This window comes from Amborella trichopoda, chromosome 12 (genome assembly GCF_054954075.1).
Source record: "Amborella trichopoda isolate Santa Cruz 75 chromosome 12, AtrichopodaSantaCruz75HAP2 v2.0, whole genome shotgun sequence".
NCBI lineage: Eukaryota > Viridiplantae > Streptophyta > Magnoliopsida > Amborellales > Amborellaceae > Amborella > Amborella trichopoda.
The window spans coordinates 7,410,557-7,435,235 of record NC_142347.1 but is presented as its reverse complement, the minus strand read 5'-3'; the positions used below and the strand labels follow the sequence as shown (position 1 = coordinate 7,435,235).

General features: G+C 37.4%; 1 protein-coding gene across 11 annotated transcripts in view; it reads left to right on the top strand.

The window, feature by feature from the left end:
• The window catches only part of LOC18433604 (HEAT repeat-containing protein), a 31,642-nt gene extending 8,383 nt beyond the window's left edge, over positions 1–23,259 (top strand). Inside the window, exons 5-22 of one of the 11 annotated variants that reach the window (XM_088853355.1) lie at positions 673–759; positions 10,065–10,235; positions 10,326–10,886; positions 10,983–11,057; positions 11,159–11,287; positions 11,368–11,442; positions 11,538–11,747; positions 11,950–12,102; positions 12,204–12,436; positions 12,576–12,693; positions 12,813–12,945; positions 13,014–13,218; positions 13,354–13,459; positions 13,544–13,684; positions 14,077–14,202; positions 14,326–14,440; positions 21,227–21,692; positions 22,831–23,259. In XM_088853355.1, the coding sequence (XP_088709481.1) occupies positions 673–759; positions 10,065–10,235; positions 10,326–10,886; positions 10,983–11,057; positions 11,159–11,287; positions 11,368–11,442; positions 11,538–11,747; positions 11,950–12,102; positions 12,204–12,436; positions 12,576–12,693; positions 12,813–12,945; positions 13,014–13,218; positions 13,354–13,459; positions 13,544–13,684; positions 14,077–14,202; positions 14,326–14,440; positions 21,227–21,657 (3,069 nt within the window). In that variant the 3' untranslated portion in view covers positions 21,658–21,692; positions 22,831–23,259. Of the gene's footprint in view, positions 1–672; positions 760–10,064; positions 10,236–10,325; positions 10,887–10,982; positions 11,058–11,158; positions 11,288–11,367; positions 11,443–11,537; positions 11,819–11,949; positions 12,103–12,203; positions 12,437–12,575; positions 12,694–12,812; positions 12,946–13,013; positions 13,219–13,353; positions 13,460–13,543; positions 13,685–14,076; positions 14,203–14,325; positions 14,441–21,226; positions 21,877–22,057 lie in introns of those variants that run through there. The other 10 variants (XM_088853353.1, XM_088853354.1, XM_088853352.1 and 7 more) reach the window with 10 other exon arrangements.
• The last annotated feature ends 1,420 nt before the right edge of the window (positions 23,260–24,679 follow it).

Below are 24,679 nucleotides of genomic sequence, written 5' to 3'. Positions count from 1 at the left end.
GAATTATCTGCTAACTCAATATATAAGTTAATATGGTAGGAACCAGTTTCATGCTCATTTCACCATTTCACACATAGGATGTGAATGTGTGATGTCTGACAAATGTTTGTTCTGTGTATCTGTCATTGGCATGTTTTTGAGTTTTTGTGTGTGTGTGTGTGTGTGTGATATTTTCTAACATTAACATGTAAACAATAGAGTGTTAACTGTTCTTTGACGAAAATGCCTTTACGGGCTTGTCTTTCTTTTCAAAGTGGAAAATGTATACTTTTGCTATGGACAAGGTCATTTTTGGAGCGCATAATACTTTATATAAATAACTGTTCTTTAGTGGAAATATCCATTTGCCCTTATAAGAAGCAAAATTCCCTCAAAAGGCCACTATACTAAAACAGGTTAGGGCATTTTTGTAAAAGAACGCTTAATATCCTCCTCTATTGCATAGCCAGCTGTTTGGTATTGTGGTGACCTTAGCACCGTGATTTTTATGAAGGATGGCGCATTACCCCTTGAGGGTATTTCTGTAATTTCTGTGTCTACGTCTTATGATGTATTGTTATAATGTATTAGGGTATAAGTGAAATTTCACTAGTAAAACTAACCTTTGCTGTGAATATCATCAATGTCGAGGAGCACTCACTCATTTTCTTCTTCTTTTGTGTTCCTCCAAAGGCTTGGAGTTCGTGCTATTTCATATTTTCTTTCATGGTATCAGAGCAAGGTTTACAGATCTTCTCAACATACTCATCTTCAATTAAGGTAATCCATAATCTCTCTTGTCTTGGCCTCATAGTCGCAATACAAAATAAGTTTTGATTCATCCTGTTGGCTCTACTCATCCCAAATAGGTATCTTCCAGATAGAATAGAGAAAGAGAAATGAAGCTATTTTTATCCCATCATGATACGAATGAGATGAGAGCCCAATCATTCTTGTCTCTTAAAGTGAAACAATGAGACTCTCTATTACATACATCCCAGACGGGTGTTACTGAAAAGAAACAGTTTTGAATTCTACTTTGTTTGATTCTCTACCTTTTTTTTTCTCTCTCTTCCTTACTTAAAACCCTAAATGATCTATGCTTTAAAACCCTAACTATTCCACCTCACATATCTTTTTCCCAAATAATTTCTTTTCATCTAAGCCTTAAACATGAGACCATATCCAATCTATCTAAACCCTAATATCTTCTCATTAAAAACCCTAACCTAAAAATTTTAATCGCTCTTTAAACCCTAATATTTTTTATTTTAACTCTAATTTGAGTTTCCCAACTATCATCATCATCATCGTCTGAGCATTATCCCAACCATTTAGGGTCGGTTATACGAATCTTGTTCTGCCATTCCGCTCTATCAAGGGCCATACTTAGTTGTTTTAAACGCCTAAGATTCCATATTGTTTTAGGAATCAGAATTGCGAGATCGTGGCTAACTAAAATATTCATTTTTTTGGAATCAACATCCATATAGAGGGAATTGCGAGAAACGCGATTCCTACTTTATAAGACTCGAGATTCGACCCAAATGGAATTGAGATCCCTATATATATGGAATTGAGATTTGAACTCTTTAGAATTGAGCTTCTGCCATATTTAGAATTGAGATTCCTTCATATATGGAATCGGGATTCTGACATCTTTGGTATCGAGTTTTTGACATACTTAGAATCAAGATTTATATCATTTTGGAATCGGGTTTCGACCCACCTGGCAATTCAGATTTGTAACTTTATGGGGTCAAGTTTCAACCCCCTTGGAATCAAGATTCCTACATCAACGATATCTCGCGCCTTAGCAACTTAGAACCTCACCAAACAATCAAGATCAGAGGCCTCTAAGACCTGAAGAACGATTCCTTGGATCCGAGGTCAACGTATTGATTATGAGCCTTAGATACAGTATTACAAGTAGGGTCAATTAATAGACACTTGCAGTCCACTTAGGGCAATTGTCTATAAAAGATACAAATATTATGTCACGATTTTTAAAATATGACTTTCATTTAATTAGTATAGTTCAAAATAGGGCACAATCCACTTAGGGTAATTGTCTATAAAACATACAAATATTATCTCATGATTTTTAATGTGATTTTCATTTAATTATTATAGTTAAAAATAGGATTTATTTTGTGCCATGGTGTTGTCTTGGTTGTAGTATGTGCCTTTGATATTGGGGGTGAGGACGTGGAGTATTTAAGTTTTAACATTGCATGGCCCAAGTTTTCTTAATTTTAATACTCCAATGCCCAAGTTATACTTGCCTTTCTTACATGCAAAAGAAATTATTACTTGTTACCTACAAAGGACATTGGAATGTTACTAGATATTTGCATTTGAAAGTTGATTAATGGAATCAATACTTTGACAATACATTCATCAGATTATTATTCGGAGCACATATGTACGATGGGAGACACTCGTCTCCAGACCAATTTCCAAATAACTTAAATGGAAATCGATAAATATTTTTACCAATCCATAAGTCACAGATTTGTAGCATGATTTGATGTCTGATTAATTAGTGGTTTCTTTCATCTACGAAAGAGGGTACTTGATATTCAGGAATCTGGATTCGAAAACAATCGAATCAAATATACTTATATGTGGAATCCAGATCCAACAAATGTAAAATCGGGATTGAACAATTAAAGAATCGAGAATCAATAAATATTAAAATGGGATTCAATAAGTGTTTGACTCGAGAATTCTAAAATAAGAAATCAAGATTCTTGACTTAATAAAAACAAATTCTGTGAAGATTCTTTCTCGAAATTGCAAAATCACAATTTCGAATCAGAATCGCGACTTTGGGTGAGAGATTTCAGTAGCTGTAGGCCATAGCATCAGTTAAACTATAAGTCATTATATTTTTTCTCACTACTTCCACCCGTGTCCTTTGGGGCCTTTCCTTGACCTTTTCGAGCCTTCCATTGAACCAAATTATCCCAAGTCTACGCTACACATGACCAGACCACCTAAGTTTGCTATCCTCATTTTATCGTCTATTGGAGCTACCCCTAAGTTCCCTTAAATGTATTTATTCCAAATTACATCATTCATTGTCTTGCCACTCATTCATCTCAACATCATCATCTCAGCTACACTCATTCTATGTCTACGTTATTTCTCTACCACACGACATTTCCTAAAAAGTATGGCTTGTCTTATAGCCATCCTATAAAACTTGCACGTCAGTTTCATTGATATGCGATAATCACATAAGACTCTAGAATTACATATCCACTTTGTCCACCCAGCTTTAATTCTATGAGCAACATCTTCCTCAATCTCTCATTGCTCATGGATTAGCGATCCAACTTGACGTTCCTAAACCATAAACAAAAAAATAAAATAAAATTTAAACCCTCCCCCCGCCCCCCCCACCCACCCACCCTCAGGCTAGAACATTTGAAGCCTACTCCTTGAACTTTCTCTGTTTTCTTTAAAACAAAAGGGGCAGTCTCTTCCTTTCATCCTTTAGATCTTCTTGCAGTGTCATCCTCCTTCCAATGAACTTCTAGTGCACGTTTCCCACAATCAATGCTGCCATATATGGTAAGCATTATAATTGACTCCTCGATTTCTCTATATGGCAGGGTCAAATCATTCCCCTCAATGGTTGACTAGCTATGGGACACCTTGATATGTCTGATCCTGATTGTCATTCAGATCTTATTGCAATGTTGTCCAACTCCCCACAAACTTCTTCTTCTAGTGCTCCTCTCTTCTTCAATGCTGCCACATATGATAAGCATTAAACTTGGCTCCTCCAAGTTTCTTCTATGGAAGGGTTATTCGTTCCGCTTCTTCATGGTTTACAAGTAATGGACACCTTGATGGGTTTGATCCCGCCCCTCCCAAATTTATAGAACAAGAGATATTTAGTAAAGAAGGAATATGTGTGATGATGCATGTCTTAAATCCACACACAGAGTGGTATGCAATTAATCGAGCACTAAAGGTTCTTTAGATGCAACCCTTACTCCGGAAGTTTTGACAAAAATGTTGGGCATCTCAATTGCCAAGGACGTTTGGGACACTACATGCGCTTTACAACTAAGTTTCTAAGTCAAGTTTAATGCATTTGTGGTGAGAACTGGTGAAATGTAAAAGAGGTAATTCTTGCATTATCGAGTATTTCAATTAAATAGAAGGTATTTCTAGAGAGTTCACAGTCACTGACCTCAGATAGTTTTAAATGAAGACAAGTAGGGTTGCCAATGGGCACGGGCCAGCCCATGGGCTTTAGGTTTGGATTTTGGGCCAGGTTTCGGCTCAATATAATGCCCACAAGTCGGGCTCAGGTCAATCTTGGTCTGGAATAGGCTTGGCTTTCGAGTCGTGTTTGACCTAAAGAATCAGGCTCCACAGACCAGGCCTCAGCTGAGCCAAGTAGGCCCAAAGTTTTTTTGGGCCTGGCCAGGTTCAGCCTTTGGCCGGGCCCAACAATATATATGTTCTTTATTTATTTTATATATTATACAATGCATATATATTATTGTTTATTATGGCCCAACTTTGGACCAATGCGTTTTTGGGCAGGGCCAGGCTTGGGACCCAATTCTTTTATATTTCTAGCCAAGCCCAGGTCTAGCCAAACTAGGGCAGGCCAGGCTGGCCTGATAACAGCCTTATCTAGATGGAGATGACCTGCACATAGGCGTAGTCCAGGTTATATGATGGGTTGTGTTTTAGTGTCTATTGTGTGCATGAGGGGATCAGCTAAAGAACATTCTAAAGTATAGCTCTTATTGTTGCTGAAATTTTTGTTCTCTTCCTTGTTCACTGTTGGATTTTATCCCTCTAAAACTGAGGTTGCTCTGGTTTAGGTATTCGATAGCCTCACCCCTAGTTGTGCAATCAATGGCAGAATCATCTTAAGAGATGGATCAAATGATTTGTCTTGCAGTTTGTTGAGCTGCAAAGCCTAAAGGCAATTTGGGTAAGTATGAGCTACTTTGAAGTTTGAAGCCCTACAGAAAACAAGTGGAGGATGCCATCCAGTGTTTCAAAAAGTGAATTTAGAAGTTTGATGATGGAATTTCACAAAGACTTGTTGTTGAGAAGTTGCAGATGAGTTCCTTTTGAGCCAGAGGGATGATGGAGAATAAAATACATGAGCTGAAGTCTCTGATCTTTTGGGCAAAATGGTCAATTTATAAGTAAAGGGGAAAATACAAAGTGATTCCTAGTGTTTTGTATAAAATTTATGCTTTTCTTTGTTCCATTGTGTTCTTAAAATCAGCATATTTGTATTTAGTATAGGGCCTTGATTGGTGGCATTACATTTAGGTTCTTTTCTGGGTTCTTAAGGTTTCTAGTTTTATTTTCTTATATATAGGTTCTTTTGGTTCCATTATGGACAGGTTGTAAATTTTTCTTTGAAATTGTGTTAGAACATGAATGAAAGCAGTGAGAAAAGATATGGTGACTTATGGTCTTATTGAGGGTATGGCCCTTAATAGAGCAGAATAGCAGAACAGGAATCATGTAGCCAACCCCAAATAGTTGGGATAAAGCTGGGATGATGATGATGATGATTTGTGTTAGGACTTTTACGTTAGAACTCTTTGAGTTCTTGTGTTTTTGAGCTCCTTGTTTGTCTCCTCTCCCCCTTTCGAAAGTTTTTTGCCCAACCCGATTCCCACTGCATCAATGAACTACGGTAGATATAGAAAGAAAATGAAAGGCTGAGGATGAGCAAGGAATGGGTGATGACTTGAGCAATTAAAGGCCATGAGGATAAGGATTTAGAAAGAGGAAGTGTTAAGAGTGTAAGGACATGCAAATATTGGGTAAAGAGAAGAAAATACTGGGTTTTGGGTTGAAAACATTGGGCTGTATAGAGTTATTGAAAACATTCCAAGGTAAAATAGTCTATTGTAGCAGGGTAAGACAGCAGTGTATCAAAAAGCGCTAGTTGGGTCCTAGGCGGTCTGGGGGGTCCAGGACGCCTAGCGCCTAGGCGGGCGCCCAGAACCTAAGCGGCTGCCAATTGAAATTTGAAAAAAAGTAAAAACCATACCAAACTACCAATATAATACCATATTCCAAGTTGAAAAAAAAAAAGATAGACGTTGAGAAGAGAATTTTGATAATCCATATTGTTAAAACAATCAACTGTAAAAGCATACAAGTGTAGGTAGAATATAAAAGTCAACACTCAACACAACAAAAATTTAGAGAATATACAGTATAACAAAAGTCAACACTCATGACTCAACACAACAGTCAACAGACTCAACACTCAACACCAAGAGGCAAGAGTTTTCAGTCGTCGTCATCATCATCATCATCATCATCATCATCAAAAGGAATATCAATAGGGCAAGCTTGATCATATGCATTAGAGTCGAGGCCATCATCATCAGAGTCATCTCTTTCTTCAATATAACGCTCGTCCTCCTCTGTTTCTTCTTAATCTACCTCTTCCTCCTCCTCTTCTTCTACCTTCCTCTTACTAGTTTGTGCAAATGAGGCCTTAGGAATCTTGGCTGCTCTACCCTTTTCTTTGTGCTTCTCGGAACTCAAATATTGTATAATTTCCTCCTTGCTAGCCTCAGGAACATTTTTACAAGGGGCAACATCCCCCTTAATACTAACAAGGTGTTTTTTTAAGCCGGTAAATGCACCCATTAGTATCCTTTCCACAATAATTACATTTAATACGATTTTTATCACTTGGATTCGGGTTATAACCATACTTTCAACCCCGATTACCACTCCGCTTAGAACCTGGAAAAGATACTTCCATATAACAAGGCTTATTTTCATCCTTTTCTGGTTCTTCAAAATTCAGAAGATGTCTAATCTTATCCCGAACTGTTTCAGGAACCTTTGTACAAGAAGCAACATTACCTCTAACACCAGCAAGGTGTTTTTTGAATCGGCTAATACCTCTATTGGTATCTTTTTCACAAAAATTACACCTTATACAATTTTTATCGTTTGGTTTTAAGTTGTACCCATACTTCCAACCCTGATCACTTTTCCTAGGAGTAACAAAAATATATCTATGACAAGGATTTTGTTCTTGTTTTTGTTTTACATAACTTATAAATTGCTTAATCTCCTCTCTGATAACTTCAGGAACATTTTTACAAAGGACAACATCCCCCTTAATACCAGCAAGATGTTTCTTAAATCGGTTTTTGCCTCTTTTTGTATCTTTTTTATAAAAATTGCATCTAACGCAATTTTTGTCATTTGGATTCGGGTTGTATCCATATTTCCAACCCTGATATCCACTCTGACTAACTCTTGAAGAAAACATATCAAAATAAAACAAGCAATCTAAAAAATGCACTTACTTTGATTGCTCGAACTCCAAACTTTGAGAAACACTTCGATGATTTGATGCTATGAAATGTAGTTTTTTGGAGGCATCTTTCTCTCTAAAATTGTGGGTTTAGGTTTCAAATGAACCTAAAACTCATCTTTCTAAACTTTTATATCTTGAATAAAACAAAAAAAAAAAAAAAATACTTTTCCACCTCTGAGAGGGGCACAGGCCCTGGGTGGGCTCCCAGGACTAGGCGTTGGGCGGCCGCCTAGGCGGGTTTTGTACCGCCTAGGCAGCCACCCAGGGACCACCGCCCATTTTGGCTGGGCAGTCCGATTTTTTGAACAATGTAAGACAGTCGTAAATATTATAGTTGTCATTTGTTAATTCACAAATTTATTGCTTGAATAATTTGTTAGCTTCTCGAATAATTTGTTTGATTAACTTTCCTAAAATTGTTCATAATTTTCCAACAACAATTCTTTTCTCTTTTGTAAAAAGTTTTTATTTCTTTCCTTTTTTGTGAAATTTCATTTATTTTTTCAATAACAATTTTATCATTTCATTGCGTTATTCCTTCAATATTTGAGATTTTGGTCATTTTTCCTTTTCTCACTACTTTTGTTTCTTTTATTCTTTGGGAGATTTTTTTTGTTGTTTTTGACCATTGTGCAAGTTTTTCTATGTAACATGACTTTTTTTACCCCCTTTTTGGTTTAGTTAGTCGCCATTTGCTTATTAGATTTGCAAGTCACTAACTTCCCTCGTATTCTATCCTTTTGTATTTGATATTTGTTTTTCTTTGGTTTATATATGTGTGGAAAAGGATTTGTCAGCCCAAAGGCTAATGCAGTACTATAAGCCCAACAGCTCAAATTGAATCTAGGATCGGACATGCATAATTGTGTTTCATCTGTGAGTTTTAATTTTTTTCTACAAATCCAAATCACTTGAAATTTGGAGCATCTACTCTTGAAAATAGCCATCAAGGGTATTTTGGTCAATATATTTTTTACCAATTATTTTTTAATATTTTTATTAGGTTGGTTGAGCAGCGAATCCTTTGAAATTTCAAATGATTTAGATTTATAGAAAAAATATTGAAATTCAAATACAAAATATAAACGTAACTGTCAAATCGGCCCAGATTCAATATGGGTCGTTAGGCGTATACTATTGCATCGGCCCTAGGAGAGTGATTCCATGCAATCGTTCTATGGTAATATAGTGAAACAATATTCAAAAACTATGTTACAGCCATTTGTTTGACCTCAAATTTTTAAATATGCACTCTTTTCATTCTAATAAACATTCACAAAGAAGCAAAATTTGAAAACACGCTCTAGAAAGTGTTTTTTTTAGTGCAATTAATATAGGCCATCCATTTTAGTGAAATGCTTAGATGTAGGCCTTAGACGGATTGTTTTTTCCTTTCCAAATTTTTTAGATAGCTTTGTTATCATTAGATCAACAATATTATGAAAGAAAAAATTAATTTTGAATTCGTAACGGTCTAAATATTGAAATTCATCAAATTAATGGTCTAGATTCATTGTTGGAGGGGACTCATTTTGAACAAATCTAGAGTGAAAATTGAATTTTTTTTTTTTTTTTTGGGGATTGATTCTTGAAATGAAGAATGCTTTTGCAAAATGTGTGTGTGTGTGTGCGTGTGCGTGTGCGTGTGCGTGTGCGTGTGCATGTGCGTGTGCGTGTGCGTGTGCATGTGCATGTGCGTGTGCGTGTGCGTGTGTGTGCGAGAAAAGAAATGTTCAATGAATTATAGTTCTCTAGGACCTTGTTTTGAGCATCCAAAAAATGGACGGTTTAGTTCACTGTTGGGCTGCGTTTTTTGTGCATATCTAGGGTGTGTGATATTATATCTTTTCTTTTCTTTTCTTTTCTTTTTTGCTAGGATGAGTAGGGCTCATCCCACATTTTGGGGTAAAAAGGGTCTCCCTAGTTATAGTTTGATGAGTTAGGATGGACCCAAGGGTAAATCAAATCTTTTTCCATCCATGAAATTGGTCGAACTTCTATTTTTTAAAGGCTGGTTTTCTGGCCGACAGGGCAATGCTGGGTTGGAAAAACTGGTTGTCACAGGAGTTTTATGCAGGTTCTTGAGTCTCCTGTCCTAGGTAGATCATCCAAGTTCTATCGTTATTGATTTCAAGGGTCGGACTTGGTTATTTGATACCTGTGCCGAGTAGGTTGCACACCTTTCTCAGAGGCTGCAAAGAGAATGATGTAGGCACTAATGTAAAATGCAAGGCACTTGAGTGTGCAGTCAGAGTATGGAATTGCTTGGTAAAGAAAAAGGGGAAAAAAAAAAAAAAAAGAAGAAGAAGAATTGGAAGGCTTATAAGGAATGTAGAGAGTGATTCTAAAGTTCTGGATTCTGGTTTTTAATACTTGTCTATATTAAAATTCTATACAGTTGAGAAAGATAGTATGCTTCTTTCATGTTCCATCCTTTTTACTTTTTGATAGTTATTCAATTCAACTGGGAAACCTAAGTTTTGAGAGGATGCTATTCGATTCTCTGATCTACATCTTTTAATTTACAGTTACCTTTGAATGTTGAAGCCCATGTTATTGTGAAAGTCAATTGGTCGAAATAGGATGAAATTATTAATCAGGATTAGTTTCCTTTCTTTCACCCCTGAACATTCTTTGAGATGCAATTACGCTTAGCATAATTGTCAATATAAGATTTGGTCATCAGTTGCATACCCAAAGCATTAAATGATTGTTTTGTTCTATGGTGACTTGCTTGCAGGAGAAAATGTCAATTCTTCAAGAAAAGGATGCACTACAAGAAGCAAATGAAAAGCTACATAAAGAGAGAGAATCCTTACTTGAACATAAGGAAACTGCTGATAGTCAACTGGCTGCGTTAGGCAAGTCTCTAGAGTGTCTTCAGAAAGATATCAAAGATAGAGAAATTTTGGTAATGATGACTCATAACTTGATTGATCATGCATGGAGGTCTGTTTTAAAGATAAGAATGATATACTGAATTTAAATTACTGACTTGTAGATTCAAGATCTCAAACAGTCATTAGAACTCAAGAGAAAAGAACTCAATGACTCTAGAGCTGAAATCACTTCTTTGAAAATGCATATTGAAGGATCTCAAGCTAGTAGAAGATGGGTCGGCAGAGGAGATGACCAATTACAAACATCCTATGTTGATGACTACAAGGCAGAAATCGAACGTTTACAAATGGAGTTGGATATATTAAGGGGCAAAAGGTCAAATAGGCAAAGTTCTTTGGAGTTCCCTGATCAGCTAAATGAGGATGACCACTTAGAGGAAAGAGTAGTCGAAATTCTTGAGGACAAAACAATGATGTCTCATTCAGAAAATCCGATATCAGATGTAGTAGAGGCAGAAGTTGCTGAATGTTACAGCTCTTTCAATAATAAATGTGATGAATCTAGTGCAGGTGTGGATGAGCCTCCAGTAAGTTCTTTTGGTCATGGTACTGTCAACAACAATGGGACCATATTCAAAGATGACCCTGGAGCTCCTTCTGGAGACTGTGCTACACTTGTTAAACTGGGGAATGACAATGTCGAAACTGCTTCAGAGAGGGTGGTAAGTAGTGATTATTTTTAGAACTACTCTGTTTGCAGAATGAATAGCAATTTCGTAATGGTGAACTTCGTTAATAATTTAAATAATCCTCAACAGGGTTCAGAAACTATCCAAATCCTTGCAGATGCATTACCTAAGATTGTGCCTTATGTGCTTATCAATCATCGTGAGGTGCACTTATTGTTCACTGATTTGCTTGCTTTTTTAATAGCTAAAATGTGATTACATGTCACTCCTTTTGTTAATCAGATGTTACATTTTCATGGTTACAGGAGCTTCTACCTCTTATAATGTGTGCCATCGAGCGCCACCCAGCTAGTGGTACACGGGATTCTTTAACACATACATTATTTAATTTAATTAAACGACCAGATGAACAGCAGAGAAAGATCATAATGGATGTAAGTTAAATGCTGATCATCTCAGGTAAATTCAGGTAAAAGGCCAACGTTGCAAGAATAACACTTTGGTTCATCTACAGGCATGTGTGAACCTAGCTAAGAATATTGGGGAAATGAGGACGGAGTCAGAATTGCTTCCGCAGTGTTGGGAACAGGTTTTTTAGTTAACTTGCGAATGGTCACCTGATAAAAGTGAGGTTTCTCTTTCTTGTTTGACTGCCTCCTTACATTTTCTTTGAAATGCTTTCAGATTAATCACATGTATGAGGAACGTCGATTGCTTGTTGCCCAATCATGTGGCGAGCTAGCTGAATTTGTGAGGCCCGAGATCCGTGCTTCGCTTATTCTGTCCATCGTACAGCAGCTGGTTGAGGACTCGGCAACTGTTGTTCGAGAAGCTGCTGCTCGTAACCTGGCATTGCTGCTTCCTCTCTTCCCAAATATGGACAAATATTTCAAGGTCAGCCCCACTAAATATGCTCAGATGCCGTCATGGAGCAGATTATTTGACTTGTCAAGATTTGCTGCAATGTAAGCTCTAGCAGGCTAAAAGAAATGCTTTTAGCCCTTCCGGTGTCGACGGGAGGCTGTTTAATTTATCACCATGGTTTTAATTGTTTTGAGTATGTTCTATTAATATGATTTGTGTTTGATGTGCATAGGTTGAGGAGTTGATGTTCCAGCTAGTTTGTGACCCCTCCGGTGTAGTGGTTGAAGCATCCTTGAAATATCTCGTTCCTGCTGTAATAAGTTGGGGGAAAAAACTGGACCATGTACTGCGAGTTTTACTATCCCACATACTAGCTTCTGCACAGGTATTCAGGATGTTGCATATATATGTCTCTGCTTTCTGACTCTTTGTACATTTGATTCGCTTATCACCTGGCTGCTGAGACTTGCTCTTTAAACTTGTCAGCAATGCCCACCTCTTTCAGGGGTTGAAGGTTCTGTAGATTCACATCTGCGAGTTTTAGGGGAGCGAGAGCGCTGGAATGTGGATGTTTTACTACGTATGCTGACAGATTTGCTCCCATTTGTGCATGACCACGCAATTGAGACCTGTCCATTTCCTTCAGATGATACTGAGTCTTTATCAAGCCCAGAAACAAAAATTTCATTTTCACACTCCATGCTTGAAAAATACACTGGGTACGAAGTGTTTCAACTTTCACCTATTCCATGCTGGCTATTCACTTATTCCATGCTTGTTATTAAGTTTTAACTTAGGTCGAAAAGTATTGTTTGACTTTAAGCCTTGTTCTGATTCATATGGAAATAATGCTGCTAGGGGACATACTGAGTGGCCTGCATTTGATTGGCTACACACTGAATGCTTGCCCACTTTGATTCAACTTGCCTGCCTATTGCCATCTAAGGAAGACAACCTTAGAAATCGCATTGCCAAGGTAAGAAGCAAGGCTTTCAATTTATTCCTGAAGTGACCTTGGTGCGTTGATCATGGTTCCTTGATAATCTACAACTGTTTCTAACAAAGGACTTCTCGTGTGGCTTTCATTTTTTGCAGTTTCTGTTGGCCGTACGTGAACATTTTGGGGATGATTTTCTGATTCACATCATGCTACCTGTGTTTTTAACTGCAGTTGGGGATAGTTGTGATTTGACATATTTCTCATCTTCTGTTCAGTCAAGAATTAAGGGTAAGAATATATGTGTATGAAATAATGATCATGTTATGAAATACAGTGTAACTGGCAGCTCATTGCAGGTTTGAAACCAAAAACTGCTGTGGCCGAGAAACTTTCTGTTATGTGTGTCCTTCCTCTTCTTTTGGCCGGCATATTTGGTGTTCCTAGTAGGCATGAACAGCTTGCTGAATACTTGAGGAAGTTGTTGATCCAAAGCTCACTGAGGGATAATTCTAGTGAACTGCATCATACTCCCGAGCTCATTGATGCAGTCCGGTTCCTTTGGTTTGTCTCTATGGCTGCTAATGATATTCAGTTTTCAGATATTTTCTTTTACTTTAGAGACTTTTGTCCAAGTATTTCGAAAACTTATCTGGGATTCCACTAAATCCAAATTAATGCATTTTTATTCAAATGCAGTACTTTCGGGGAGCATCAGTCAATTGTATTCAATATACTATGGGAAATGGTTGTCAGCTTCAATGTGACCATGAAGACCAGTGCTGCCAACCTGTTTAAAGTTCTTGTAAGTTACACTGACCTGTTGATTTGTTCTTTTGAATCAAATTATGCACATTCTTATTAAATTTTTCTTCCTTTCCATGAATAGATACCATACGTTGATGAGAAAGCTGCTTCCACTCATGTGCTGCCCGCTTTAGTTACCCTTGGCTCTGACCCTAACCTGAATGTGAAGTACTCCAGTATCTATGCTTTTGGATCTGTAGCCCAGCATTTCAAGAATGATATGGTAACATTTATATTAGTTACTGTTGTCATAGTTTGAATATCGTATTTCTGTTGTACTTCTTACGCATTTGTATATTGTAGTTCTCTTGCTGTTCGTACAAGTAGAATACAGATTTCTGTCTTATCTGATTAAATCCAAAAGTTTAGTGGTTTAGGTTAAATCGTGTATTTGTTTATCCCTCGCCTGTTTGCCTTGATCTAGTCAAATCACACTAGGAAGCTATTATACTTGTTCCTTTGGCAAAACTTTCTTGCAAATTAGTTTCAGTGAATCATCTCAGCAACTTGGTATTTATTTCTACCTGAATCAACTGGTTTGCAAACATGGGTCATACTGATGGATGGTATAATGAATTTCCAGAATTACAGACTGACCTCATTTTGTATTTGCAGATTGTTGATAAAATTCGTGTCCAGATGGATGCTTTTCTTGAAGATGGATCCCATGAAGCTACTCTTGCTGTCATTCGTGCCCTTATAGTAGCAGTACCAAACACAACCAACAGACTTCGAGATTATATCCTTGTCACTTTCTTAAGATATAAGAACTTTTGAGTTATATTTTAGGAGATTCCTATATTCATTCCTGCCTCCATTAAAATTTGCGTTCGTTAGTTGTTGCTTTCTTGACTTACCGCACATCTGTTGTCTAAGATTTTCCAACTCACTGCCATGCCAACTCATGGTAATGACTTGATGCGTCGTCGTGAAAAGGCCAATGCATTCTGTGAATCCATTCGTGCATTAGATGCTGCAGGTATGTTTTTCCAGACCCTGATTATATAAAGGATGCGGTTTGTATTGAGCCTAGGCTCTAAACAATCAAATTAAATCCTACCTTCAAATAGTGTCAAGAAATGTGGTAGATTTCAAGTTTCAATATTGGAAATCTTTGTGATAGACTTAAAATGTATTTTTTATATTTATTTATAATGTTTAAAGCTTCAATAATAGTGTAGATCGATAGATCTATGAAAATCTTGAAAATTAACGGTCCAAAAATGCGTTACAAAATACACGATTTTCAAAACTTGAAGTCCATTTTTTTTCTCATGTCCATGCATCTTGATGTCGAGATGATCAATTTGAAGATATTTGGGCATCAAAACACCCTCTTTTAGTGAAATTTTTGAGGTAGGCTCAAATTTGATTGTTTGGAGCCTCGGCTCTATATAAACTTTTCCATGATATAAATTATATCCTCTTTGTCTTGCCGTTGATCATTGTGCTCTAATCTACTAAAAATTAAAAATAGTATGCTTTTGTTTATCATTATTTTACATCTTTAAGGGAAAATGTGGTAGTACTTGTTGAAATTCGGTAGATCATGATGTAGAGTATTCTGGGGCAAATAAGTATGGTTTCAATTCATATTTGAGTCTGCTAGACCGTTGAGGGTGAGTGCCAGCTAAGTGGGACTTGTGGACTGTAGTCACAAAGCAATCTACCCCACATAATGCCACATGCGCCCTTTACCTCACCCCATGCTACTAAAATTAATTTTATAAATCTTTTTTGTTTTTTTATATTGTTTGGTCGATTATTAGGAAGCTATGGCCTTGATAGAGCAGAATGGCATAACATGATTTATGTGGCCGATCCCAAATAGTTGGGATAAGACTCGGAGGATGTGCACTTATATACATGAATTTAAAAAGAAATAATCATGGTTTTAAAAAATGCTAGGTGGCCCTTACTTGCCCATCCTAGCCTATTGCATCCAGTGCCTAGGCTGGTGCCCAGATATTTCCATCAAATTTTCAGTGCCAAGGCAGGTGCCCTTAAACAGGAAACCCCCCTACTAATTGAAGGTTGCATTAAGTGCAATAACCAAGACATTACCGTCAAATTTTCAGTCACTTTTCGTATGAAGGATCTGTCTCTTCAGGTTCAACAATGTTACCATTGATGTATCCCAACTTCCCTCTACCACCAATAAACATTTTAGCAGAATGTGATCATTCCAAATGATTGGTCCCATAAAGTTTTACATTTTACCAGGGTTTCCTCCATCAAGTTTAACTGTATGTAAGACGTTACAACCTGAGTATTAGTGGTGGGAGAAAATGGCCTTAGTCACTGATATTTGAAGTATCAACGACTACAAGGCCAAAACAAACATAAAAACACTACTTTAGTACTCAGTTTTGTGTATTGTGCACTATGCTCACCACAAATCACTCGATGTGCACTATTCATTTGCAAAGTGTAGCCGCATTGCCTGCACCTATGACGAGCATTGTGCACCCGTGCACCGTGCAATTTGTACTATATTCCCTAAAACACATGCACACAGAGCACTACATAAGTGCACTTAGTACTCAGTCTTGTGTACTTGCACAGTGCACAACACAAATCACTCAATATGCACTATTCATGCACAAAGTGTAGGCGTGTTGCCCGCACTTATGATGAGCGTTGTGCACTCGCGCACCGTGCAATTTGCACTACGTGCCTCAAAACACATGCGCACGAAGCACTACATAAGTGCACTTAGTACTCAGTCTTGTGCACTGTGCACCGCACACAACACAAATCGCTCAATGTGCACTATTCATGTGCAAAGTGTAGGCGTTGATGATGAGCGTTGTGCACCCATGCACCGTGCAATTACGTTCCCCAAAACACATGTGCACGGAGCACTACATAAGTGCACTTACTACTCAGTCTTGTGTATTGTGCACCATGCATAACACAAATCGCTCGATGTGCACTATTCATGTGCAAAGTGTAGCTGCATCGGCGGTACTTTTAGTCGACATCACAAACTCGACCTAGATAGGGAGTGTCCATGAAAATTAAGGTTTGACACACCGCACTAATTTTTTAGATTTGAGTTTCTGATCCAGATGGATAGTGATCATGACAATTAGGGTTTAATACACCACATCAATTTTTCCGATCTGAGTTTTTCCATCCACACAAACTAAATCCAGGGTTTGGGCCACCATCATTTTTCAGATCTGGTTTCTCGAACCACACGTCACAAAAAAAATTCATAGAAAGAAGGAACCGCAACTGATACGATTTTTTCCCCATACTTGATTTTTCAAATTTAGTTTTATGATCATATGGCTATTTGCGCAGTTAGATCACATTATTAGAGTTTCAAAGTATATCGCAAAAGCTCCTGCCCTAATGTCAAGTTAAAATACAAGATGTTAGTATGTTGGTAATTAAAAAATATAAGAAAGGTCAAGATCTGGGAAGAGAGAGAAAGTTGGAGAGATAAATGAGAAAGGAGAGGATAACAGAGCCATGCTAGTGTCCTCTTAGGCACCCACACCCACTAAAATACTATATTTTAATAATAATATATGAATTACAAAATTGCCCCTAAAGAAAGATAAATGACAAAAATGTCCTTATGAATTTAAATATAGAAAGAGATAGATATTAACTTGGTTATTCACAACACCATGTCCTTTGCTCCTTGCCCTTTTAGAACCTTCCGCTTGAAACAAATCAACCCTCTTAACCGGTGTTGTTCTAGGTCGACGTTATACATGACCAAACCATTTAAGTCTATTTTCCCTCATTTCATCACCTATTGGAGCTACCCCTAAGTTCCCTCAAATTATTATTTTGGATTCTATCCTTGTCTTTCCACTCATCTATTTATTCGCATCTCAACTAAACTCATTCTATGGATATGTTATTTCTTGACCACCCATATTCCGTCTCATAAAGCATGGCTAGTCTTAAAGCCATCTTTTAAAGTATGGCTGGTCATTGGTAACATAATTTTTCAAATAATGTTTAAAAATTACAGTGTATTCAATAAAATTCGGGCAAAAATTTTGATGTTATGGATCTAGATTCCAAATATCTCTAGTCGCTATTCCTTAAAATTGGAAGTGAGGTCCCATATTGGTTGAGTCACATTCTTGTGCACTTATGAATTGCAAAATTTGGTGAGATGGAATCTATATTCTAAAGGCATCGAAACGAGGTCCAAAAAATGTGGAATCATGATTCCTAACTTCCAGGAATCGGGATCTATGGAAATTCCTTCACGAAAATACAGAATCTCAATTTTGAACTAGAATCTCTACCCTTCACGAAAATAAGAAATCGAGATTCCGAAGTGAAATCTCTACCTAGGGTGGATAGTTCCAATAACTATAGTACAGAGTACCCCAAAACACCCTTTCCCCCTTCTCAAGGGTCCAAAAGACCCAAAATGCCCTTATATGCAGTTTTTTTCCTTTCAAAAACAGCCTAGTTCCTAAGTGCCCACCTAGCCTACTTGGGCGGGCGCGTAGGAACCGGTCCTGGGAGGCCATTTTTAAAACCAGGGAGTAATATCATGGTGGACATGGAGAGTGAGATTCTTTTATGATAATTATCTTTGGAATGTCAATAGGTTATAACTTAATATGCTTTTGTCATGCACATAGTATTTTTCAAAGCTAGGGAAATTGGCATGGAATGTATAATCATAGTGCAAAGCCTTTCTTTGGTAACCGCATTTCATGTTCGTTAGTATATTAAATACAATATTTGTGGTTTGGGGGCATTTAATTTGCTCTCGGCAGGGCTATAGGTTTATTTTTTGGGTCATCAATCAGGTGTTCCTTTTTTGTGTGGCCTCTGTTTTTCTTTTCTTGTCCTTTTTTTTTCTATTATTATTGTTGTTGTTATTCTAACTACTACTACTACAACAACATTTCATTTGCTTATAATCTAGACTCACTTGACGATCTACAAAATGATTTGTGTGCAAATTTATGGTATACATGTTCCCCACACTTAGGGATGGCAACGGGCGGGTCCGTCCGAGTCCAAATGACTTGAATCCAACCTGGATCCGGTTAGGTCCGGGTCATTTGTATTAAAAACAAATCTTGGGTTTCCTACCCATGCCAAGAAAGTATCCATTCCTTGGTTCAAAACACTTTCAATTGGTGCGCGCAAGAAATAGGCCAATTCAATAGCTTTTTGCTCAATTTCTCATGGAGAGAAATTTTTATCAATACAAGTCATAGGAATTGATCCCTGGCTTCTGATTTCAAAAGAAAGGACTTGACGAGGATAAATGCCTTCTTAAACTTCCATTCTGATTGACCGAATATTTGGACCCAAACCCCAACTAGACCTTGGTCTAAAAATTTATTATAAAAAAAAACAGTAAAATAATTATTTTTGACATTGTATAATATTTTATATCTATTTAATGCTGGGTCGGGCCAGGTTTGGATTGACCCTAACCTGACTTGATAATGTCCATGTTGGACCGTAACCCGACCCAGGTCGGATCCAAGTCATTTGGACCTAGGCCCAACCTGCCGGGTCCATTTACATGGACCCGGACCAACCCGATGCCACCCCTACCCACACTTCCTTTGTGTGTATCTGTATATGTGTGTGTGTGAGAGAGAGAGAAAGAGAGACTGCAAGGGAAATTTATCCTTTCTGGAATCAAAGGATGTGCAATCAAACACTTTTCAGCCATGATGTCATCATCATCATCATATCCTTTTCTCAACTATTTAGTGTCGGCTACGCAAATCCCAGTCCAACGTTCTGCTTTCTATCAAGAGCCATACATTACTTAGTAAGGCCATAAGTCCCCATATCTTTTCTCATTACTTCTAACCATATCCCTTTGGGCCTACCCAGTTCCCTTTCTTAGCCTTCTAATTGAATCAACTCGCATCTCTTAACAAATGTTGTACTACATGCCCACCCACCCATGTCTACTTTCTCTCATCTTATCACCTATTGGAGCCACATCTTAGTTTTTCCGAATGTATTCATTTCAAATTCTATCTTTTCTTAACTTGCCACTCATCCATCTCAATTAAACTCATCCTATGGGTATATTATTTCTTGACTGCCCAACATTCAACTGCATAAAGTAACTATGGTCTCACAACTGTCCTATAGAACTTCCCTTCGGCTTCATTGATATGCGGCGATCACATAAAACTCCAGTTGTACGTCTCCATTTCGTCCACCTAACTATAAATCTATGTGTGACATCTTCCTCAATCTCTCCAATTTCTTAGATTATCGACCCAAGATATCGAAAATACGCTCTTTTTGGTATTTCTTGACCATCAATCTTAACTATCAAAAGTGTGCTCTTTTACTAAACTTGCATTCCATATACTCTGTCTTTGTCCAGCAAATTTTAAAACCTTTACGTTCCAGTGCATCCCTCTGAAGTTCATGGATTACATTGGCTGCATACCTAATGCAACCCACCTCCTTTACCTATGCTTTGGACAAGTTAAGGGAAAGTTTACGGTTCTCATCCTTCTTAGACTCTTTTCCGCCATGTCTTTTACTTTTTCCATTTTATTTGATTTTTTTTCATTTTTCTGCAGATAGGCTTTAGAACAAGGCGTAACTTTGAACTTCTTGAGGTGGTAGAGTCGCTCACATTGGTAAACTTGGTATTGGCCTATAAGGCAATAACATAGATGGAAACTCGAATCTCTCACGCTCTAAAGAAATCCCGTACCAAGTCAGGACTAGTTGTTTTAGTATTTTCTTCTCTCCCATGACTTCTGCCGGTATTCTACTAATTGGGCAAGTCTGCTCGGACACCCCAAGTTGGGTGTCCAACTCCGGGATCTTAAAAACAAATTCAAAAAAAAATAAAAATAAGAAATCTATTTGTGACATGTTTGTTTATGTGTTCTATCATTTTGGCAAAGATTGGAAAGTATTTTGACCATGAATATTTATTTTTACATTTTCCCATCTTTTTTATATTATTTTGAGAATCCCGTGGTCATAAATTGATTATTTCAAAATCCACTCTTTTACTAATTTTTTAATCTCATTTAGATGTGTTTTGTTTAATCACACTTTAAACATATATTTCCTATTTTTTTTTAGATTTTTTTATTTTTTAAAATTTTTCTGCCTAGCTGGTAACTGCTCGACTCGGGCTGTGGCTGATTCCTGCAATCAAACACTGACTTCTACAAATTCGTTTTATTCGTGCAATCAAACACTGACTTCTACAAATTCGTTTTATCTTGTTAATTTTCTGCTTGCATGCCTACATATGTTCAATTCAGTGAACATATCCAAACAATTAGATGTAGTCATAACTTTGAACCCTGAGAACGTAATGACATGTCGATGCCCCACATCTTTACGAAATTATCGTGAGCACTTCATTAATGGCATGTTTCAACTTGCACAAAATGTTTCTTCTTAGCGGTTTATTGAATATAATTGGTGCAAGTGTTCACTTTTGAGTACTGTTAAACTCTTCTAGTCTTCTCGGTTTTGAAATAAAGAAAATAATAAATTGGAAAAAAAAGCTTATTTTTGATAAAATACTTCTGGTGATTTCTAATTGAACAAGCAAAGAATAAGAAGCACAAAGTAGGAATTCCACTTCGTTAGTTGTCTTAATCCTTGTTGCATTTTCATCCACCAGAATCATGCGGCACATTGGAAAGTCCTTCACAGTTCTTTCCTACCTTAAGCGTCATACCCCTCTCTCTCTCTCTCTCTCTCTCTCTCTCTCTCCCCAACATGTGGCCTAACTTAGAATGACAATTGGTATGCCATTTTGCAGACCTCCCAGCAACCAGTGTGAAAGAGTACCTCTTACCAGCCATTCAGAACTTGTTGAAGGACCCAGATGCGCTCGACCCTGCACACAAAGAAGCACTTGAGAATATACTCAAAGAAAGGTCTGGGGGAACATTAGATACCATTAGTAAGGTCATGGGTGCTCACCTTGGTATCACATCAGTGAGCAGCTTGTTTGGAGAGAGTGGCCTATTGGGAAGGAGAGAAACAACGGAGAGTGGCCTGTTGGGGAAGAGAGAGACAGGCGAGAGCGGTCTTCAAGGGCAGAGAGAGAATGGTGAGCTGCCTGATCCCCTTGCTTCCACTCAGTCTCCAGCAGAGGATACAAGATTTAGAAGGATTATGAGGGGAAATTTCAGTGATATGATAAGAGGGAAAGCAAAGGGAAATGAGGAGAGCCCTCGAAAGCAATAGTCTTTATATAAAAAAAATTTCTCTGTTCACTTCAGGTATGTTTGTATTTACATCTGTGATGCCCGTTTTTTTTCTTCCTATAATTGCTTCTCTGTGTATCTATTATTCATAATGCAAGTGCGATGTTTTTTTTTGGCTCTTTCCACAATAGAGGCTTCTATTTCTTGAAAACAATGGTTACTGGTCTCCATCACCAGAAAATTTCAGAACCATTCTTTCCATTCGCTCTACTCTTAATAAGCTTTCCATTCGCTCTACTCTTAAAAAATTCCATTATGTGATCTCTCTCTCTCTCTCTCTCTCATTTCCATTATGTCAGTTCTTTCATTGTCTTTGTTTTGTCTTTGTGGTTGCTTCTCATTTTCTTTGGCTGTCCAACATTTATTCTTTGTTTTCAAAGGGATGTGTGAACTGCTTACAAGATTTTCGGACTTCTTGGTATTTGGCCAGCAATTTCTAGGGCATCTCTCACGCTGTCCAAAATTACAATCCTTCGACAAAGGGGTATTGAAGTTACTGATTTCGTGTGTAGACAACTTTTTTATTGCCCTTTCTTCTTCTTCTTTTTCTTCCTACTTATGAGATTTTGACTTTTCTTGTGAGATGTAGTGAATAAATATTTTAAAGGTGGTAATGGGCCAGTGGCCTGGCCCGGCCCAGCCCCGTCCAAAAAAACTAAGGCCTAGGCCACAAAATGTGGCCCGAGGATTGGGCCACTAGGCCTTGAGGGCCTGTCTAGCCAGGGCCATGGCAGGGATGGCCAGGCCCCACCCTCTTTTTTCTTTTTTCTTGATCTATTCTTGTTTTTTATAGCCCAGCCTACATGGAGCTTGGGCCAAGGCCTCTTTGGCCTGGTCAAGGCCAACCCATTAGAAACGTGGCCCGGGCAAGGGCCAAAGCAGGCCCTGCTCAGCTGCGGCCCTTTAGAGACCAAAGCTAGGTTAGGGCCACGGCAGGCCCAGCCCCATTACCACCCCTGACAGATTCCTCCTCCTTCATGATTGTGCTCCGTAATGATCATTCACGTGTTTCTGGCTCTCCCTTAAACCACTATTTTCCATTTTTCACGGTTTTTAGGATTTGTTTGCAACTTACTTGGGAGACATATGATACCTTATGCTGCACCAAAAAGTATAGAGCCCCAATCTCCATTTGTGGCTTGGCTTTCCCTAGGCATTGGAGGTTCCACTCTGTGTTGCTCTCTCAGATTTCCACCGTTGTGTATAAAGCAACAGTTATGGATCATCTCAAGCACGAGCTATGGATCATCTTCATGTCAGTGAACGGATGATGGTGGAGATTGATTCATTTTTGTATTCGTTCTTAGGGAAATTTGTCCTGCCTCTTGCTTCAGTTTCAGATGGGGTTACTGAATTTGTTGTTTTTTTTTCCTCTTGTTATTTCTTACTTCCTTTTCAGCTTGTGCGTGATCCGCTTTTGCCCTTCTCCTGCTAAAGAGAAGGGGACTTGATTCTTTTGTTTTTTATTCATTACCATTCTCCAATATCGAAGTACTCTCTTCTGGAGGATTTTTGAGATACACCTTATAAGGTTGTAACCTTATATAAGCGTTTAACATGATATAAAGTTGTTAAGTTTGTAGATGGTGCAGTCACATATGAAAACGATCTAGATCTGTAGTTAAGAGTAGGAGCCCTCGGACAATTTTTTGTGCATGTGTGTATGCTGTATTAAAGGACAAACTCGTTCATACGAAGTTTTTCCTTTTATATATTTCTATTGGAGAAAATGGGAATATTAGAGGGCTGTTGCATAGACCACTGTAGGAATTCTTTTTACACTAGAAATTTGTAATTTGGTGCAGGCACGTAAACATTTTATTCAACTTTCATTTAGAATTTATTTTTAGAAACTATTTACTTTTTGTACAAAGAGGTCACATTTAGTTATAACCATCTGATGTGAAATTTGATAGTTTAGGTGTATCACAAATATCAAGAAAAATTCTTTTAAACTTCGTGCTTGTTCAATGAAGTAAATATAACCACCCGATTTCATTTCCAATGATCAAGATTAATTGTACTCACCTTATATCAAAGGTAAATGGTTTCATTATATATATATATATATATATATATATATATTTATATAGCACTCATATGTCTCTATTTAGCTCCCTATTTATCATAGCACTGCTTTTTTTTTTCTTTTTTCTTTTTTTAACTTTTGTATTTTCAAGAGTAATAACTTATTCAAATTTTATTCTATCATCTTTTTCTTTTCTTTTTTTGACAAGTTTAACTAAGAAATTGTATTAGATATTATGAAGTTACAATGAGGCGGAAAATGCTCTGCTACACAATAGAAAAGAGAAAAAAAAACCGAAAGAAAGGGAGAGAAGAAAGATCAGAGAGAATAGAAGAAAGAAAAGGAACATAAATAAGAGGGAAGGGGAGGGATGGGAAAGGGCAAGACACAAGTGGAAAGCAGCATGAGTCAAGGTCAATGACCTCCTCCTGAGCTTGTAGAGAATTTCAGCCATGATATCCACAAATTTCCACGGAACGGCGATATTGCCCATTTTAGGCAGCCAACATTCATAAACATGGGTGGGGGGACTTTTGTCATTATTCTTTTGCATATGATTCTTTTTGTTTCGTGGGCCTTAGTTTGGTGCACGTCTCCTCAAAAATTTGGTTTTAAATGATCTATAGAAAAAACAAAATTAATATTGAAAAGAAAATTACTATATGTGATTCTATGTGAGGAGATCATTTATCATTGTTATAAATAGGTCACAATCACTCCTAGCTATTAGATGTTAAATTGGATGGCTTAGGGCATGTCACAAAGTTTGAGTTTAATCAATGACACACTTACAACCAACCGATTGAAAATCTGACAGACAAACTTGATTGTGATATCCTTGTATTAAAAGTAAAATAATCTCTTTATATACTTTTTCTTAATATAAAAAAGATGGCATAGGAGCTTTTGTTGGGTGTCCTCAATTTGAAATGAGTCATGAGACCTATATTATTCAATAGGTTGGCTGACTTTA